Source organism: Cibotium barometz, chromosome 19 (assembly GCF_041138505.1).
Source record: "Cibotium barometz isolate CiBa-2024 chromosome 19, ASM4113850v1, whole genome shotgun sequence".
NCBI classification, from domain to species: domain Eukaryota; kingdom Viridiplantae; phylum Streptophyta; class Polypodiopsida; order Cyatheales; family Cibotiaceae; genus Cibotium; species Cibotium barometz.
Window position 1 is genome coordinate 15,810,946 of NC_141064.1, and position 19,994 is coordinate 15,830,939.

Below are 19,994 nucleotides of genomic sequence, written 5' to 3' on the forward strand. Positions count from 1 at the left end.
GCCACACAGAAGCAATGAGAAATTTTATGACACTTGACCTTTGAATTTTATGTCAAGCTCCATATGAACAGCAGAAAACAGAAGCAATGAGAAATTTTATGACACTTGACCTTTGAATTATTGGCCATCTTCACACTGAAAATAGATTTCTTTGTCACCTCCAGCCCAAGATCATACATGGCCTCTTCAGTTATAACACACACGTGGGCTCCTCCATCAATGTAAACTTTTTTGACTTTCCTGCCATGAACCCAAACATCCACAACAAGCAGTATATTAGAAACCTTACTCAACTAAACCACATTAGCCTCATGTGTTTGATCAGTTTTTCATGATTGATAAGATTTCCATGTTACAACAGTCCATCTGTTACATCAAGTGTCTTGGTGTGGTCAAAAACATGGAGCTGAATGTGCTTGGGCAGAAAGTGATGATTGATATGCATGTGATGCCAGCAGGGGTTGGGGCATATCCCATCATTTTGGGAAGACCATGGCTGATTGCCATGAAGTCTAGAAAAGATTGGTAGAGAGGTTTAATGGAAATAACCCCAAAACTACAAGCACTCCATAAGCACATTAAGCAACAAGATAACTCAAGAAGACACAAGATGTAGTACACAAGAGTTAAACAATGGTTACATGGAGCTAAGTGTGGCCTTCCAATTTATAGGGAGAGGTGGAAGAAGGCGCCTACTTCCATGACATCATCCATGATGTCTAGTGCCCCTTGATTGAGAGCATCTAAGGCCACCTCCAAGACCTCTTCAAATGGGGTGCCCACTTGACCCATGCCACCTAGACTCCTGTTTCTGACTAGCTTATCTAGTCTCTTTTACTCCTTGTAAAAGCACCTACCACAAAGGTTAAAGATAATCCTAAAGCTAAACCATTTATTCCAATACTCCCTCTTGGTTTAGCTCACCATGCAAGGTAAGCTCTCACCGAGTTCAAGCTCTTTGAAAACACAAAAAAACATAAAAATGTCCACTAGCTAAAATTATTTACAATGTTTATTTAGCCCTTTGCTAAAAAGCATAGTCTGAATCAATAATGACCGTGTTGGCCTCTTCCTTGCCCTTGTACTTAATCTCCTTCAGCTTTTCTTTATCAGCCTTTTTTTGAAAGCAGTTTTTGATCATATGACCTTTCTTCTTGCAGTAGAAGCGATGTTTCTTCTCTTCGTTGGACATCATGGCAGATTGTGTAACTGGTACCTTCACACTCGAGGACTCAATGCCATCAGTTGAAACTCCAAGTCGAGCTTCTTCCATGACCAAATGAGATGCTGCACTAACAAGGGTTAAATTTGGTTGGTTGGCAATAACACCAACCACATTATCAAACTTTGGGTGCATTGAAGAAAACAGCACAAAGACAGCCTCTTCCTCGGTAATGATTACCCCTGCCCCTTAAAGTTGATTCATAAGACTTCTTGTATTGCTTAGATGGGTTGCAACATTATCCTTGTCTCCCATGTCACGTCTATACAGTCTCTTTCTTAACCACAATCTTGAAGCAGCATAAGTTTGACTGAAGATACCTTTAAGCCTAGTCCATGCTTCATTAGCTGAAGCAGCACTTGCTACCTGTGGTATTTAAGTGTCATCTAATCCTTTGACAAGGAAAGCCAGAGCCTTCATGTCAAGTGCTTCCCAGAACTTTTGTGCCTGTGCATCCCTGGTTGGTTTCTTGTAATCACTCTTTGTTATGGTCCAATAGTACTTCTCTATCATGGCCATTTGCATTTTTATGGACCATGTGTGATACTTTGTACCATCAAATCTATCACTCTTTTCAAAGAAGTCCTTCCCTATCACAAAGATTTTGAAGAGCAAGATTAAGCAGAATCAAACAACTTTGGCTATTTAGAAACAACTGAAAGATTAATACAAGTCAAATGATAAAACCAATGTTTTAGAGTCCGTCACCACAGCCATTTGAGCTCCATATTAGAAGCTAAGAAATCTCCAAGTCCTTGAGCTAGGGCAGCCTCGTAGTACCAGGGCTTTCCTTTTGCTGCTTCCTTGTCTGATTCTCCCTTCTTAGTTGATTGCTCCCTTTTTGAATTTTGATTTTTAGGTTGTCTAACCCAAAGTGTATCAAATTGCCTTGTCCTTTTTCTGGCAGTTTGTTTTACTCTAGAAGTCTGCTCCCTTTTTCTGGATGTGACCTCCTCTGTGCTTTGAGCTGCAAAGTACTCTCTCTCGACCCGTGCTTGAGTACTTTGAAACTCAACTGACGAGTGTGAAGAAACTTCTACCACCCCTTGTACTCTTGATTCCTTGGTATCTGAAGAAATTTCTAGTAAGAACCTTTTACAAGTGATTTTCTCCTCTCACAATAATGAGTGTACACAAAACTTGCCCCAAATAGGACCCTCACAACAATATACTATGGTTGACCCACCCACCAAAAAATTCTTTTTGAATGGTGCACTAAGGCGTTTTTCCATTTAGTGGTTTAAAAAGGCATCACATGGATCTTTTCCATATTTGGACTTTCCTTTTGAGGGTTAGTCCAACTCACCCACTATTCAATTGCCCTCCTTCACGCTCCAGTTATGCCCACCGCCTTTATCAGTCGGCCCACACTCAGCGACTTGCAGATGGCTCCTTCACGCTCCAGTTATGCCCACCGCCTTTATCAGTCGGCCCACACCCGGCGACTTGCAGATGGTCACTTGATGCTACCTTAACAGTCGGATCACGCTCCAGTTATGCCCACCGCCTTCTCAGCTTCCTTTACAGCCGGTTTGATACAGCACAGCCACCTTTTCAACTGCCTTTACAGCCAGTTTGATGCAGCACAGCCACCTTGCTTACCCTTGCTTCCTCTAGGCAAAGTGGTTTAGCGTTTTGTTGGCCATGGGGAAGCGCTGCTCCTTGATAGTTGAGGTAGCGAACCAAAGCTGCCCCTCTCCCAACTAAAGCACCAGTTGGCCACCATGCTTAGCAGTGTTGGGCCACCGAGAAGGTAAGAACAGCACGACCAGAACACACCGTCAGCACACACATGCAGTCAGTTCGTGGAGCACCATTCAGCAGCAGCATTGCAGTGCTTACCAACACCTTTGTAGAACTGATTCATGGAACAGCACTCAGTACCAGCATCATGGAGCAGTAGACCTCCAGTGAACATTGTTGAATCAGTCTTTCTCTACTCTCTCTGCACGTCCAATTAGCATTGTAGAATCATTCTTCTCTACTCTCTCTCTCTCTTGAATGTAGAGAGTTTATCAGAATGATGCAGCAGTCCAGTAGAAGTGAATTTCTCTCTTTCCCTCTTGAATGCCTCACACAAAAACACTCAAAACAGGATGTCAAACACTTTCTCTCTCTCTCTCTCTCTCTCTCTCTCTCTCTCTCTCTCTCTCTAGAAGTTAGAGAATCTCTAATGCTTCACATAGAAACCTTATCCAACATGATGTTGACTCTTGCAAAAGAGATTATATGTAATATAATATTAGCACTATTCCCACTTTCTCTCAACAAGATATAGAGAATGCTTAATAGAAGATTACCAATAATGCTTCTAATTATACAAACCTCATAGGATTTAGAAAAGCATGATTAGAGAGACAAGAATCTTGATGAGGACTTGATCATTTTAATAGATCCACTATTCTCACTAAGATAAATCCTACTGAAAACATAAATTAGGAACTTAACAGAGTTAATTCCTACCCAAACATGCGTCACAAAGAGCTCAACCACAAGCTAGATATGCTCCACAAAGTACTTGACCAAGAGCTAGAACAAAACCTCACATAGAGAGAGTTCCCATGAAAGATGGCTTTGATACCATGATGGAAATAACCCCAAAACTACAAGCACTCCATAAGCACATTAAGCAACAAGATAACTCAAGAAGACACAAGATGTAGTCCACAAAGAACTAGGCACATAGCCCTTTTATTCAAGTGCTAATACAAGAGTTAAACAATGGTTACATGGAGCTAAGTGTGGCCTCCCAATTTATAGGGAGAGGTGGAAGAAGGCGCTTACTTCCATGACATCATCCATGATGTCTAGTGCCCCTTGAGAGCATCTAAGGCCACCTCCAAGACCTCTTCAAATAGGGTGCCCACTTGACCCATGCCACCTGGACTCCTATTTCTGACTAGCTTATCTAGTCCCTTTTACTCCTTGTAAAAGCACCCACCACAAAGGTTAAAGATAATCCTAAAGGTAAACCATTTATTCCAATAAGGTTGTATTGATTTGTTTGTTGACAGGCGTATAATAGGTATGATATGAAGACGGGCAAGATTTCAGAGAGACTCTTGTGGGTCATTTCTTGTGGTGTGCTCGGCATCAGAAATCTCGTGCCTCGACACTGACTCCGACTTGGATTTTTACATCGGCTTATTAGTTTGATTTTGTGTAAAACCTGCAAGTGGCTGTCCAGCACCTTTAGCCCGCCTTTCTCTTGCACCTTCTCTTCCCAAACAGTCCAAAACAGTCCACCAATCAGCAACCTAACGATCCCCCTCTTGCTCAGAAAAAACCTCCCAAGATCTATCACGAGCCTAGGGCTCTGATACCATGTCAGAATATGCAGCGGAAATGATAACTAAACTTGGGTATACAAGAGCAAGTAGAATGCAGAAAATAGACAGCATAAGAAACACATAGAGATAGGTGTGTAAACTCTTCTCTATACACAAGATCCCGCAGAAAACTGAATGAATGAAGTGGTGGGGGCATGGGGCCTATTTATATGCCCCATGTGAGCAGTCGGCCACCGACCCATCAGACGCATATTTGGTCTTAAAGACCCATTTGACACCAATGACCGACCGCTTTGACGGCCTCGACACCAACTCCCAAGTGTTGTTCTTCTCGATGGCATCAAGTTCCACCTGCATGGCTTTCCTCCAAGTATCCTTTACGGAAGTGGGCTCTTTATCCCGCATGATACGAGACATCAAAGCATAGTTCACCTGAAGAAGCTCCGCTGTATTGCTTTTATCTTGGACTCTATGTGATCTTCGAGGGCCGTCCTCTGTGGTCCACTCGGAGGGTAGCTTCGTGACACCCGACTCCCGAAGGGTGTCTAACAACCACCTAGGTACTCGAACAGATCGTGGAGCCTCCTGTGGTCACGGGGGCTCTACTCCAGCTGGGGACTCTACTCCAGCTGGGGGCTCAACCTCCTCTGCTGATGACTGAGGTTGATCAACTCGAATGATGGTCTGGGAATCATCATCAGACTCCTCGGGATCTCCAAGAAGTGGCGGCTCCTCGACAGTGGATACTGGAACATGCTCGTCAAAGACCACATCCCGGCTGACAACAATCTCGTTCCTGTCTGGATCATACAATTTGTATCCCTTGGAAAGAGAGTTATACCCCACAATTACAAGCTTGCGGGACTTGGAGTCAAGCTTCCCCCTCTGCTTCTTCGGAATATGTACATACGCGTCACTCCCAAAGACATGGAAGTGTGAGACATTAGGTTTCCTGCCAAAGTATGCCTCAAATGGAGTCATATGGGGTACTGAAGTCGTCGGAGATCGGTTGAGGGTATGGACAGCCGTTGCCACAGCCTCTCCCCAAAGTGGACGAGGAAGATCACGATGCTCCAGCATGGTCCTCGCCATCTCCACCACAGTTCTGTTCTTGCGTTCAACAACTCCATTCTCCGAAGGCGATCCTGTATTGGCCAGTTCCCTTTTGATGCCATGATCTGCACAAAATCTGAGAAATACAATCGAGGAGAATTCACCTCCTTTATCAGCCCTGAGAGTCTTGACCTGAGATCCAGACTCTTTCTCCACCATCACGTGCCAATCCTTGAACCGAGCAAAAGCTTGGTCCTTTTGGGAAAGAAAGTAGACCCACGTGAATCTGGTACAATCATCAACAAGCAGCATAAAGTAGAGAGATCCTCCCAAAGATGGTGTCTGCTGAGGTCCACACAAGTCGGTGTGAATCAACTCCAATGGTTTCGAAGCCCGCCTGGAAGCCTGCTTCGGAAAGGATTCCCTGTGCTGCTTACCACGTATGCAAGAACTGCAACGCTCTTGCCTACTACCAACATCTGGCAAGCCAACCACCATCTGGTCTCCAAAAGCTTGCCTCAATGCATCCACATTTAAGTGGCCAAAATGAAAGTGCCACAAATCTCCAACCTGAGAACCTGTCAATGAGGAGCGTGCAGAGAGCTTGTAGATACCATTCTCCACACCGCCTTCCCAAACAACCTGGCCAATCTCACGGTCCCTTAGAGCAACTGAATGCTCCTCAAATTCCACCCGAAACATGCACTGACAGAAGATGAAAACCCAGAGCAGGGACATAAAGAACACAGGAAGCATGCTTGCCCCCCTTGCCGTCGGGAATAATCTCCATCCGGTCCCCACTATATATCGGAATAGTGGAATTATCACCAATAAAGATGCGACCTAACTGCCGTTTCAGATCCCGGAAGAAGTCACGAGATGGAGTCATGTGCCTGGAAGCACCACTGTCAAGAATCCATTCCCGGGTATCCTTCGCGGTGAACCCAACTACCTCCTCGCTCGAAGATGATGAAGCATCGGAGTCCACCATCTCTAAGTGCACAAATGCCGGAGTCTTTGCAACTGAGGCTGAGCAATCAGCACTCTTCCCTGTCCGCTTAGGGCACTTCCTCCAATAGTGGCCTTTCTCGCCACAATCATTACAGGATCTTTCGGCCTTCAGCTTCTCTCGTTCTGAATCAGGCTTCTTCTCAGAAGACTTCTCTGGTGAAGTCTTCCCTTTGCCCTTGTTGTTATTCCGGCCTTTCGACCGTTGGCCAGTTAAGGCCTCCGAACCTCCGTTGTGAGGAGGGTTCGTGAAACGTTCCTCCTGGTCCAAGACCATTGGCACAAGCTCCTCCCAGGTAATGGTGCTGAGCCTGCCACTCGTAATCAACGAGGAATAGAAAGTAGAATACTGAGCAGGCAAGTGGGACAGCAAAGTGATGGCCATGTCTTCAGATGATATCTCTTTCCCAGCTTGTAGGACTTCCTGCCCTGCTGAAGGGCCTGCAACTTGTTAATGTGTTCCCGCATCGTCGAAGACTTTGCAGGGTTCATAACCCGCATCTGCACTTCCAAGGAGATCCGTTTCATGGGTGATACCCTGTTATACAAAGAAGCCAAGTGCTCCCATATGCCTCTCGCCAGCGTCATGTGCTTCACATGATTGATCACTTGTGGTGTGCAGTTGAGGAAAATAAATGACCGGACCCTGGCGTTGACACGATCCCACATGTGTGCCTGTGCCTCTCGGTCCTTCCTCGTCGACAGTAACTCCCCTTCCTCTGCTTCCGGCCGTGGAACCCCGATGATGATAAAATCAGCAAGGTCATATGACTCCAGCACCGACTCCATCATGACCTTCCAGATGCCATAATTGGACCCGTCCAACTGCCGATCCACTGGGAACGTGGGGAGAGTCGGAATCTTCACGTGCTTCTCAGCCATCTCTAGTAAATCTGCCATCGCGGGGAGTAACCTGAAAGGGTGGGTGCGTGGGAAAAAATCTGTAAAACCTGCAAGTGGCTGTCCAGCCCCTTTGGCCCGCCTTTCTCTTGCACCTTCTCTTCCCGTACAGTCCAAAACAGTCCACCAATCAGCAACCTAACGCTCCCCCTCTTGCTCAGAAAAACTCCCAAGATCTATCTCGAGCCTAGGGCTCTGATACCATGTCAGAATATGCAGCGAAAATGATAACCAAACTTGGGTAGACAAGAGCAAGTAGAATGCAGAAAATAGACAGCACAAGAAACACAGAGAGATAGGTGTGTAAACTCTTCTCTATACACAAGATCCCGCAAAAGATTGAATAAGGAAGTGGTGGGGGCATGGGGCCTATTTATATGCCCCTATGAGAGGGGTCGGCTAGCACTGAAGGGCCTCCACGACTGCATGAGCAGTCGGCCAGCAATGAAAAGCTCCATGACTGCATACATCCAGTCGGCCATCAGTCTAGAAGCCCACGAATGATGTGTGGGCAGTCGGCCAGCCACAGGACTGCAAGTGGAACAGTCGGCCAGCCCTCAAGTGCTCCTGCCAACCTCTGGCATCCCTCCCCACCACTGGAAAAAATAGGGAAAAATACAGGGAGTGAGGAAAAATGATAAAACACCTTATACAGGGTAGGCACACCCACAATAGAGGCCCTGGTGTATAAATATAGATAGGAGATGACTTCTAACAATATCAGATGGATGTGAAATCTGCGTTCCTTAATGGTGACTTGTAGGAGGAGGTGTATGTTGAGCAACCTCCAGGCTTTGAGGTTCCAGGATCAAAGGGGATGGTTTACAGGTTGCGAAAGGCCTTGTATGATCTTAAGCAGGCTCCCAGGGCTTGGAATCAGAAGATTGATTCCTTCTTTCTACGGACTGGATTTCAGAGATCAGTGTTGCAGATCCCAAATTGTATCTCTTTTGGGAACGCGGCATGGTCACGTTGATCATCCTTTATGTGGATGACCTCATTCTCACTGGCAGTCATGTGGAACACATTGCAGTGACGAAGGCTACCTTGTCAAAGGAGTTTGAGATGACCGACTTAGGCTTACTCCACTTCTTCTTGGGATTGGAGATCTGGCAGACCCAGATGGAGTTCTTTGTCCCTCAGCAGCGGTATGTCCATGAGTTGCTTGAGGCCTTTGGGATGGAGAATTGCAAGCCTATCACGTCACCGATGGACCTGAACACGAAGCTTACAGTGAATGATTCTTGTGAGCCGGTTAATGCCTCTCTATACCAGAAGCTGGTTGGTTCATTGATCTGGTTGCTGAACACCAGATTGAACTTGAGCTTTTCCTATGGGGCTGCTGAGCTCGTTCATGCAGACGCCTTTGAAGTCTCATTGGGACTTGCGATATCTGCAGGGTACAAAGGATCTTGGACTCTTCTACGACACTAGAGGTGAAACGAAGGACCGAATCCGACTCCAAGGCTGGAGTGACTCAAATTGGGGAGGAGATCCAGACACAAGGAGATCTACATCAAGCTACAGTTTTACCCTCGGCTCAGGAGCTGTTTCACGGAGCAGCAAGAGGCAGCCAACTATTGCCTTGCCGTCTACAGAGGCAAAGTATCGGGCTGCTTGTGGTGTTGCTTGCGAGGTTGTGTGGTTGCGGAAGTTGTTTGGCGAGATTGGGTTTCCACAGAACGAGACCATGGTCATCCAATACGATAACCAGAGCTGTATCGCTATTGCTCGGAACCCGGTCTTCCATGCCCAGACCAAGCACATAGAGATACAATATCACTTTGTTCGTGAGAAGATCTTGGCTGGTGACATCTTGCTTCTTTATTGTTCGACGGAGGACAATGAGGCGGACCTCTTCGCGAAGTCTCTACCTCAGGCTATGCTCCAGTAGCTCCAGCTCACTGGGGTTGGTTCCACATCCAGGAGCTGAGAGGAGGTGTTAGCAGTCATCTCCTATCTGTACAATACACTACAGCCTCTGTTGTGGGTGTGCCCGCCCGTTTTTGGTGTTTCCCCATATTTCCTCACTCTCCATGTATTTTCCCCATTTTTCTGAGATGTGGCTGGGCTGTCGACTGTCTCCTTTTGCTGGCCGACTGAGTGTTGCTACCCAACTTGTCTTCAGCAGACCTGGCCGACTGCAAGCACCTGGCCGACCAGGATTTTGCAAGTCGTGAGCATTATAGGTGCTAGTCGTGAGCATGTGCTGCTATCGGCCTGTTTTAGACTGGCCGACCGGCAGCCTGGGGCCATATAAAATGGCCCCTTGCCCCCCACACTCTCAGTCGTAGCTCCGGGATTTTCTTATGTGTATAGAGGAGAGTTACACAGCTTCTCTCTCTCTTTTTCATCTGCGTTTTGCTCTCTACAACAGTTGTCTTCATTTCTGCTGTGCATTCTGACAGTTGTAAGATAAAATCAAGTGAAGGGAGCATAATATTAAAATGGGCAACACATATTCATCACCATAGACTAGATGGTAGGGAGGGAACCCTATTGCATTCTTTTCTGACACTCTGTATGCCCACAAAAGCATGGAGTAGGCATAGGTGTAGATCACCATCCTAAGGCAATGGCTACACAGGGCATGGAGTAGACATGGGTGTAGGTCACCATCCCAAGGCAATAGCCAAGAAGGCCATGAAAGCTCCAAGAAAGGTGTATCATATGATGAAATGTAAAGGTGATAAAAGGTACAATAGCCTAGACCAAGGTCACTTATATAGTGCCTGACCATTTCACACTCACTAATCAATATGCCCATGGCCCAAATCTATGCTCAAGGGACCCAAGGTCCATGTGCCTAGGCCTATACCCATACATGTGCATGTGCATATATAATTGCTTCATTACAGCCACCACCCTCCGTCCAATCAAAGAGAGAAAGTTGATAGCATGGTGTAACTAGACAGTGGATTGTGTACATGCACAGAAAGTGTATGCCACCTCTCTAAAGACAACGAATGCTACTTAGATGGATATGTTTCACACCAAGGGGGCCTCTTGTAATCCAATTCAAGTGGTGCTAGCATTGCCCCAAGCCATCCTTCAAGCACACACTCACTACTCCCCTTACAAGCTCATCTTTTCAATAAGTAGAGAGGGAAAAGGGAAAAGATTAAAGAATGAAGAAACTAGCAATGTGGAGAAAACATTGTTTCTAAGGAGGAGAAAGAGAGTTGTGTTCCTTACAGCATTGTTGGCTTACACATTGCAGTCAAGAAACGAGGTAGGACAAGCCCTAGGGCCTAGTAGTATTTTAGTGGCGTAGATAGAAATAACCATTACAAGCTAGAAAGTAGATCAACCGCCTCACATCAGTTTTGGCATCATGTCTCTGGCCTCAGAATACGCTAGCAAGTCACAGGGTTTCCTTTTTGTGAATGGAGAGAATGGCTTGGACTGAAACATACAAGTCATCAGGTAAGCCCTAGGCACTGAACAGGCAAGACAATCAGAGGAAAAAAAGTTAGCATGTGTGGAAACATGACACTTCTGCATAAATCTCAAGCTAAAAAAGTGGTTGGGTGGTTAAAATGTAGAAGAGGTTGAGAATAGTGGGCAAGACAACAGTGTTAAAGGAATACAAGAGTACCATAGACATGCCATGAAGACCATCACAATAGAAGCAATGTAAGAGCTACAACGCAATGTCTGTATTACCTCTTTATTTTGCAAGCCCTGCTTTAGCTCTCTCTCATGTTTAACAGTAAATTTGGAGTCGGCCAATGCTCTATCTGCAGGAATGCAAAATTGGAACGTTAGGTTTGTTTTAAAAAACTTTTAGACCATTTCGTTGTGTTTGAATTAAAATGCTTCAAAAGCAATTTACTTCTCATTATGTTTCTAGTTCTTCAAAAAATACAAAAAAAAACAAACTCAACCTTGTAATAGCAATGTAATAGGTCATGCAACTTTAAAATAGATCTTACAAGTGTACTTTTCCTTGTAAAGAATGCATGCTGACCGTACCCTTTGATACGGTCTCCCTCTCTTTTTACCTCTTTTCTTGGGTGCAATCTTTACCGTGACAATCTCCATGAGAGATGATTGTCCATAACCATAAAACCATACTTTCAAGGTACACGTCCTCTCTCACTATGCCGATGTGGTATATTTCTTGCGACCATCTCGAAGCATCACAGCTGCACATGGTACATGTCCTCCCACCATCACATGAAAATTCAGACTGTTTAGCTTTGAATAAATGCCATTCCTTTGAGGGTGGCTTTTGTCTCCCACAACAAATGTATGCATCTTTTTGTCGATCTCAATAGAGGCCTGCCCTGGCTTTTTCCATGCCTGTGTGCAGTTTCTCATTTTGCATATCTTTTCTGCAGCATCCCACATCCCTGCATCAGCATAGATATCCCACATGAGCACATAGGCAGAAGCATGTCCACAATTTAGTGCCACAATGCGATCAAAACACCTTCTTCCCATAGCAACACGACCATGTGCTCTGCATTGAGAGAGCAATGTCATCCACCCCACAAAAGAGGATTCAGCAGGTGAAAGCTCCATCAAGGATTCTGCCTCACCAAGGCGTCCAACCCGGCCAAGTAGATCAACCAAACAATTGTAGTGCTCACCTGTTGGTACGAGGCCAAACTCTTTCGTTATTGCTTCAAAAAGCTGCTTGCCCTCTTTGACTAGGCCCATTTGAGCACATGTAGAGAGAAGAGAGACAAACACTACATCATCCGGCTTCAAGCCTTGATGTTGCATATTTTCAAAAAACTGCAGAGCTGCTTTATAATTGCCATGCAGAGAGTATCCTCCAATCATGGCACTCCATGTCACAAGATTTTGTTTTGGCAAGTGATCAAATACATTGGTTGCATCATTGAGGCTCCCACACTTGGCGTAAAAATCAATCAACGTGCTTCCAAGGCAAGCATCTGACTCAAGCCCATTTTCAACTATCAGGCCATGGATTAACTGGCCCTGATCTAAAGCTACTATGCCAGTGCATGCTTTCAAGATAAAAACATATGTGAACAGATCTGATTTCACACCCTCTAGTTGCATCTTCTGGAAGAGATGAAGAGCCTCCTCACTACAACCATGCTGAGCATACCCAGTTACCATTGCACTCCATGTAATCTCATCACGTTTAATAACCCTGTCAAACACCCTCCGTGCATCATCCAAGCTTCCCAATGCAGTATACATGTCAATAAGAGAGCTCCCAATATAAGAATTCTGCTCTAGACCACTGTCAATGATAAGAGTATGAATCTGCTTGCCGCTATCAAAAGCTGCCATGCCAGTGCATGCCTTCAAGATGCAGACAAACGTGACTTCATTTGGCTTAAAGCCATCATGTCTCATTTTTTGAAAAAGTTGGAGTGCTTTCTCTCCATCCCCATGTTGAGCATACCCTGTAACCAATGCATTCCATATTCCTATGTGTCGACTTGGTTGTTTGTCTAACACGCAGCATGCATCCGTGAGTCTCCCACACTTAGCATACATATTGGTAAGAGCACTTCCAATGATTATACCGGACTCAAACCCCTCCTCAATTACTTGGGCATGGATCAGTTTTCCTTGATCCAAAAATTCTATGCTAGCGCAGGCTTTCAGGATGCTGACAAAGGTTACATGGCTTGGTTTTAATCTCTCTTGTTGCATGCTATGGAAGAAACAAAGGGCCATCTCACTAAGCCCGTGTTGTGTATACCCTGTAATCATTGCATTCCAGCTCACCAGATCCCGCTTCTGTAAGCCATGGAACACTTTAAGAGCCCCTTTAAGATCCCCACACTTAGCATACATATCAATGAGGGCATTACCCACAAACACATCCGACTCCGCGCCGGTTCCATGAATCTGAACATGAATCAGCTTGCCTTGTGTCGAGGATGCAGTCATGGCACACGCATGAAGGATAGCAACAAAGACATACTCATCTGGCTGCACGTTTGCCTGTTGCATTTGATAGAGCATTTTGATAGCCCTCTCACTTTTTCCATGCTGATTAAGTGTCGAAATGATGGCCGTCCAGTTGAAAACATTGGGCTCTATCAGCTTGCTGAAAACAAGATCGGATTCTGAAAGGCTTTCCGAAAAAGCAAACAATCGGATGAAATAGCTGCCGAGAAAGGTATTCGACTGCAACCCTGCCTCCGTGATGAGTGCATACAGTTTCCTGCCTGCTACCAGATCTTTAGTATCGATATATCTCTTTAGGAAGCCATGGGCTGTTTGGATGGAGAGAGGAGCTCCGTGCTGATTCATAATACCAAAAGCCTTAAGTAATTCTTTGATATGCCAATGCTGCTCATGCTGCTCCCTGCATGGCGTCGGTGAAAGCCCAACAGTGAACCCATCAAATCGTGTACGAAGGTGGCAACAGTTTTTTGCCTATCATTCCATCCTCTCCACAGCTGGTTCAACAAGCTGTTTTTCCCAACTATCCTGCATAATCCAGCATCATGGTTTGTATCACGGGAATGATTTACCAAGTTTATGGTGTTAAATTTACCTAGCAAAAAGTGCCCAGTAGGAAGATTTTTTAAACCACTTTTCCTTAATGAAAGGATGGTTAGGAGAACAAGGAGGTGCACACGCAATGCCCGAGTATTTTTGAAGAAGATGACTCTCCTCTGTACTCGAAGTTATCGAACACACTCAAATCTTGGTAAGCAACCCATTCTTGTGACTATGTGACACACCATGTTTCAGGAGGGATCTATGGTTGGAAAGAGGCGTCGCAATCGCAGCAATTTTGGACCATTTATTTGATGTCGGAAGTGAACTAGGGGAAGCAACCTTAGGGGTGAACTAGGGGGGAGGGGGAATGAAATTTTTCCTCTAGTTCACTCTTAGTTCATTTTTTTGTCGGATAATTTTCATCTTAGTTTACCCTTAGTTGACTTAACCCTAGTTCACCCTGAGTTCACCTTAGTTGACTTAACTCTAGTTCACCCTGAGTTCACCTTAGAATCCGATGATGCAGATTCAATACCGATCACGACACCTCTATCTAACCATAGATCCCTCTTGAAACATGGTGTGTCACATAGTCATGAGGCCAACCCATGCCTCGCCGCCTCCCCACAATAAAATCTCACAATAACAACAAAACCACCAAAAAACAAAAACACCAAAACCAAACAACAAAACCACCTTGGAAAACCCCATAAAAATAGGGGAGAAAATTGATTAGGGCAGTGCTAATAAATGAGGGTGCAATTTACCCTCATGAAATTTGAATAAGGGTGAAATTTTACCTATACAAGAATCTAAATGAGGGGGAAATTTACATATATAAAATTTAAATGAAGGTGAAATGTTGCAAAGGTATATATTATATTATGTGCTCACAAAATTATTATGAGAGTGAAATGTACCTCTACAAAATTTGTATAGTGGATAATAAAAACGAGGTCGAAATTTTTCAAACATAAATACAAGACAACTTTATGATTCCCATGTGTTGCACCTTGATGAGGATCCCTAGAGGCTTCTATATTGCTTGATTTCACTGGGTTTTTTGACTAATTCTTATGACATAGGATGGTGGCTATCATGTCTATAATTCTCCAACATTAAGTTTTTTGGCATAAAGAGTTTGGCATCAAGTTTTTGGCTTGGAGAGTTTGGCATGCAAATTTATGGAGCTAAGATTATTTAACATGAACTTGTTTTACATCCCAAAACCCTTTCAGTGGTATAAAGGGTCCCTAGAGTCTTTGGCATGAAGATTTTTTCCGTCTAAAGTCATGGTGGTGGTCAGGTTGACGATAGGCAAAATGATGATGATGCACTTTGTCTTACCTCTTTTGCAACCTTTACCAAGGCCATTAGTTACAATTTTTCCATCAAAGGAGCATGCACGAAGCTATGAGCCCACCTATTGCAAAAACACTAGCCACATCATGTAGGCTTCTCTTGGGACCCTTTCGTTAGGTCTCTATGTGTGGTGTCTTAGGTAACTAGACCACTATCTCCAATGCCTCCAAGCATTGCATCTCCATTGTAAGGACCATCACAATCAATATTAACAGTTGCTCGCCAGTGTAACGTCCACACTCCCACTCATTCTAACAATGACTGCAGCAGCAGAAAGCTAATGACCTTACCTTCTTGATGCAGTCCCATGGTAGCTAGCAATCCCTTGAAAGTGCATGCCACCCATTGTTCTAGTGCATTGAAAGCCCTAAATTTTTTCATTAGCATGAGGTAACTTAAATAAAAAGATGTGGTTATCAAATAAGGAAGGCAACATACTCGTTACATGTGATTATATGTACAACCTATGTGACTCAATGGTAAGAGATGAGGAGGTCCCCCAACGTCGACATCAAAGGAGGAGAAATTGACCACCCTCACCACCCCTACTCTAGAACCTAATCATAGAGATGCCTCTATGATTAGAAATCGACCACCCTCACCACCCCTAGAGATGCCTCTATTGTGCATACTAGAGAGAGAAAGAAGATTAGGTAGACCAGTTTGTAAGAGAGAATGCTCTTTAGTCCACGACAAAAGCACGGCTCTTGTGTGTTCACGAACCAGCGCAAGAAGTTGTGCACGAAGCTCTACGCTCAACCCCGTCCCTACAGACCTACGGCCTCTGCCCCTCCTCTTCGCGTCACAACGCCTCCCCCCCATCTTCCTCTGGCCCCGCGTCCCCCCCCCCCAGTTTTCGCCACCCTCCTCCCCCCCTTCCCTGCGCAGTTGTGCTTCTCTCCCATGCCCGCATGTTTGCCCCCTTATGCGCCTTTGTCTGTCCCCCATTTGTGCCCCTTCTGCGCCCTCTATCCGCTCCCCTCCTTCGTCATCCATCTGCCCCCCTTCTGTGCCCCTCCCCCCCAGCCCTTGCTCCCGCTTGCCAGCCCCCCACCCTTTTTGTTCTCCCCCCCCCCCTTCTTTAAGGGGTTTCTGCCCCTTTGAGCTTGGCCCTCCCCTTCCTCTCTGTCTTTTTCCCATACCCTCTTTTTCTCCTGTTCCTTGCAAGTTTGTTTCAGGTCTTCAGGTGTTTTATTCAACAAGTCTCGGCTTTTTCTGGTCTTTTCCTCATCATGAGACCGTCATTTCTTGCTTGTCTTTTTTCGATATATGGACCTTCAGATCCTCTCGCCACATGACTATTGCAACACTAGCGGCCTCCACCCTGGTTTGCAAGATTGTCAGCATCCGCCCCGCACGTCAAAGATCTTCTTCAGGCTAGCCTCCCAGATGCACCTACAAAGATCGCGGACATTCATCCTTTGGGGCGTGGCTACTACTAGGTTGCGTTCAACTCGCCAATGGCGTCTAATCTTGTCATGCAGCTGAGCCCCGTTGCATTGCGTACGGCCTAGGTCTTCTTTACACGGTGGCAGCATGGCTTCAACCTGGCATCTTGAAAAGATGCAAGGGAGAAGAGAGCTTGAGCTCTTGCAAGCACATACACACTCACACAAACCCTAGAAAAGAACACATAAGGTGAGAGGCTGAAAATTCTTCTTCTTCTGCACACAACAAAAGAGGTCTACAAAAGAGATAAAGTGACTAACACGCATAATAGAGTATATACAAATGGGCCATAATGTGAACACGCTAAGTGGAGTGGGTAGGTATGGACTAGTCGGTGTAGTCCAGCTGTAGAATCTCTGGTGAAGATATGTCAATGCCAGCTCTACCAAACCCGCCAGTGATGTAAATGTCAAACAGTCATGCAGGCGCCTCGTGAGTGTCATGATGCTCATATTAAGCTTGACATCTCAACACTCCCTCTCAAGCTCAACTCCAAGCATATCTCAAAATCTGCAAAGCTTCTTAGATCCCAAGGCCTTCATGAAGATGTTAGCGACCTAATCTTGTGTCGTGACGTAGGCCAAATGTATACTGCTAAGATTGTCACAATATATGATAACCTTTCTCTCCACATGCAACCCCAAATCAGTAAGTATCTTGCGTAACCAAGCTACCTCACACACGGCCACCGCAGCTCCTTTGTACTTAACACGGCAACTATGGGCTACTTCTTGATGCTCCATGTCAGCAGCACTCCCCAATGAAAACATAAATCCACTGGTGGTAGATGTCCTATCTGAGATGTTACCTGTCCAATCTGCATCTGTGTACCCATATAGCTTCAATGGTGCACTTGATACATAATCAATAGTGGCCCTCAAATACCAAAGTGTGCATCGCACACTATCAAGATGCGGTTTGCATACAACCTACATAAATTGGCTCTCTAAGCCAACAGTGTAACTCAAATCTGGCCTGCTAATCGTGATATAGATCAAACTCCCCACAATCTTCCTATACATAGTGGGATCCTCCAACACATAACCTGTATCCGCACTAAGCTTGCCATTTTGATCTAATGGCACCGTATTGACTTACAATCAACCATCCCATACTTAGACAACATGTCCAATACATACTATCCCTATGATAACCAAATACCCTCAGGTGTGCGAATGACCTCAATTCCCAAAAAGTAACATAGATCTCCTAAATTCTTCATCTTAAACTTCCTTTAAGAAGACTTTTCACATGCTCAATCTCATCCAAGTTGTCACCCCCAACAATAAGATCATCTACATATATGGTGATGATCACAATACCCTTATCACTCTTGCGCACATACAAAGAGTGATCTGCATCTGCCATATGAAAACCAATAGTGACAAGATATTAAGCAATCTTATCATGCCATGCTCATGGAGCTTGCTTCAGCCCATACAAAGCCTGACAAAGCTTACATACATACTCCGGGTGGCTTATATCCTCAAACCCGAGTGGTTGATCCACATACACTTCTTCTTGCAAGTCACCATGCAAGAATGCATTTTTTACATCCATTTGATGTAAAAACTAGCCATTTTTTACATCCATTTTTTACATCCATTTGATGTAAAAACCAGCCTTTAGTTGCAGCATAGCTCTCACAATTGCCATCTTTGCAACCGGGTCAAATGTCTCCTCATAATCAATCCCATGTGTCTGCGCATATCCTTTGGCCTCCAATCTAGCCTTGTACCTGCTTATACTACCATCACTGTTATGTTTCACCTTATACACCCACTTACAACCGATAGCTTTCTTGCCTTCAGAGGCAATGGCACCAAATCCCAAGTCTCATTTCCATACAATGCATCCATCTCCTCATCCATAGCTTTTTCCCAACACACATTTTCAATAGCAAAACATGTGGGTTCTACAACCTGCACAACTTTTGCCATATAAGCATAGTGATGTGCCACATAACCATCATAAGTCAACCTTTGCACAAGGTTTTTGACTCTTCTAGATCTTCGTAACTTTGCATTCATTTTTTCCATAGCCTTTTTCACACCAGATGTCCTCATTTTGCTGGAATCCCAAGCTCCTCTCATCAAGGCTCATCTCTGAGCATTTAGTCCTACCACGTTGTGTGACATATATAAATAAGCTCCTTAATTAATGACCTTACACAATGTTCGTTTAAACAACCCTTAACAATGATACAAGAATGCTAGCAAACAAGGGATTTAAAAAATAAAAAAATATAATGTTCAACTCTATCCATAGCTAGATCCATGCTCTCTTATTCCTTTACTTTATTTTGTCGAGATGATCTAGAATTTAGCCTTCCAGCCTCTATAGATTGGGCAATCCCTACGGGACCATACACCTCGTCATTGGTAGTAGCTAGCGAGGACTCAAGTTGGCCTGTCGCCCTATCAGGCATCATTGCTTGATCCTCCCGCTCCTCGGAGGGATGTCTGCATGCTAGGATGGGCTTATTCACCGCACTAGCTTGGGCCCTCAGAACTAGGCAGCATTTATAACACTCGTATAAACTAGCGAGTATCATCTTCCCAATGGTAGGAGGGATACCTTGGGCCGACTTCGGGCCTCGCTAACGTCACTGCCCAACTACACAAGCACAAAAATGGGATTAGCATCAAGGCGGGGAGAAGATGTACCTGTACTTTAACTTAATCAAGATAATAATGTAATTTCTTAGCTAAACCATGGGATATGAGAAACAACATCATCTTCTCGAGAAAGCAACAATTTCAAAATGAATTTTGGTATTTCAAAGCAAAGAAAAGTAGCAGCTTCTTTCTTGCTTAATTAATACTAGCATTAAAAGTTTAAAAATAAATGATTATTAAGCTAACCTGGCCATTAGTTCCTTGTGGGATTCCCAAGGGGAGAGTTAGGGCCGCATATAGGGCATTCCCTCTAGGGTCATTATGCACGCTTCCTGAGGTGGTATTTTGGTGTCTTTGAGGAGGATCCATTCTTTCCACCTTTTCATAGCCCACGCTATTGTGAACTCAATGCTTCATTTGGATCACGAATCGGAGTTTGTTTGCTCACTTTAGGAGCATAAAACTCTTATGTGTGTGAACCACCTCTAAGAGTCAAAGTGTACTTACTAGAGTGGAGGGGAAGGTGTCCTTAAACTGGAATTTGGGGCAAAATCCTACACTTAGAGGTAGAGAAGGGGAGTTTCTCCCTTAAGTCTATTCACACGCTAGGGGGAGGGGGGGAAGTAGCTAAGGACACCCACTCCTCAAAAC

General features: G+C 44.7%; 1 protein-coding gene across 8 annotated transcripts in view; it reads right to left on the reverse strand.

Moving 5' to 3' along the window:
- Positions 1-14,159, reverse strand: part of LOC147628265 (pentatricopeptide repeat-containing protein At1g11290, chloroplastic-like) — a 31,764-nt gene extending 17,605 nt beyond the window's left edge. For 6 of the 8 annotated variants that reach the window (XM_086813331.1, XM_086813329.1, XM_086813330.1 and 3 more), the window contains exons 1-2: positions 11,503-14,061; positions 11,140-11,213 (exon numbers count right to left, since the gene is read on the reverse strand). In XM_086813331.1, the coding sequence (XP_086669457.1) occupies positions 11,575-13,719 (2,145 nt within the window). In that variant the 5' untranslated portion in view covers positions 13,720-14,061 and the 3' untranslated portion in view covers positions 11,140-11,213; positions 11,503-11,574. Of the gene's footprint in view, positions 1-11,139; positions 11,214-11,477 lie in introns of all 8 variants that reach the window. The other 2 variants (XM_086813327.1, XM_086813325.1) reach the window with 1 other exon arrangement.
- Between the last annotated feature and the right edge of the window lie 5,835 nt (positions 14,160-19,994).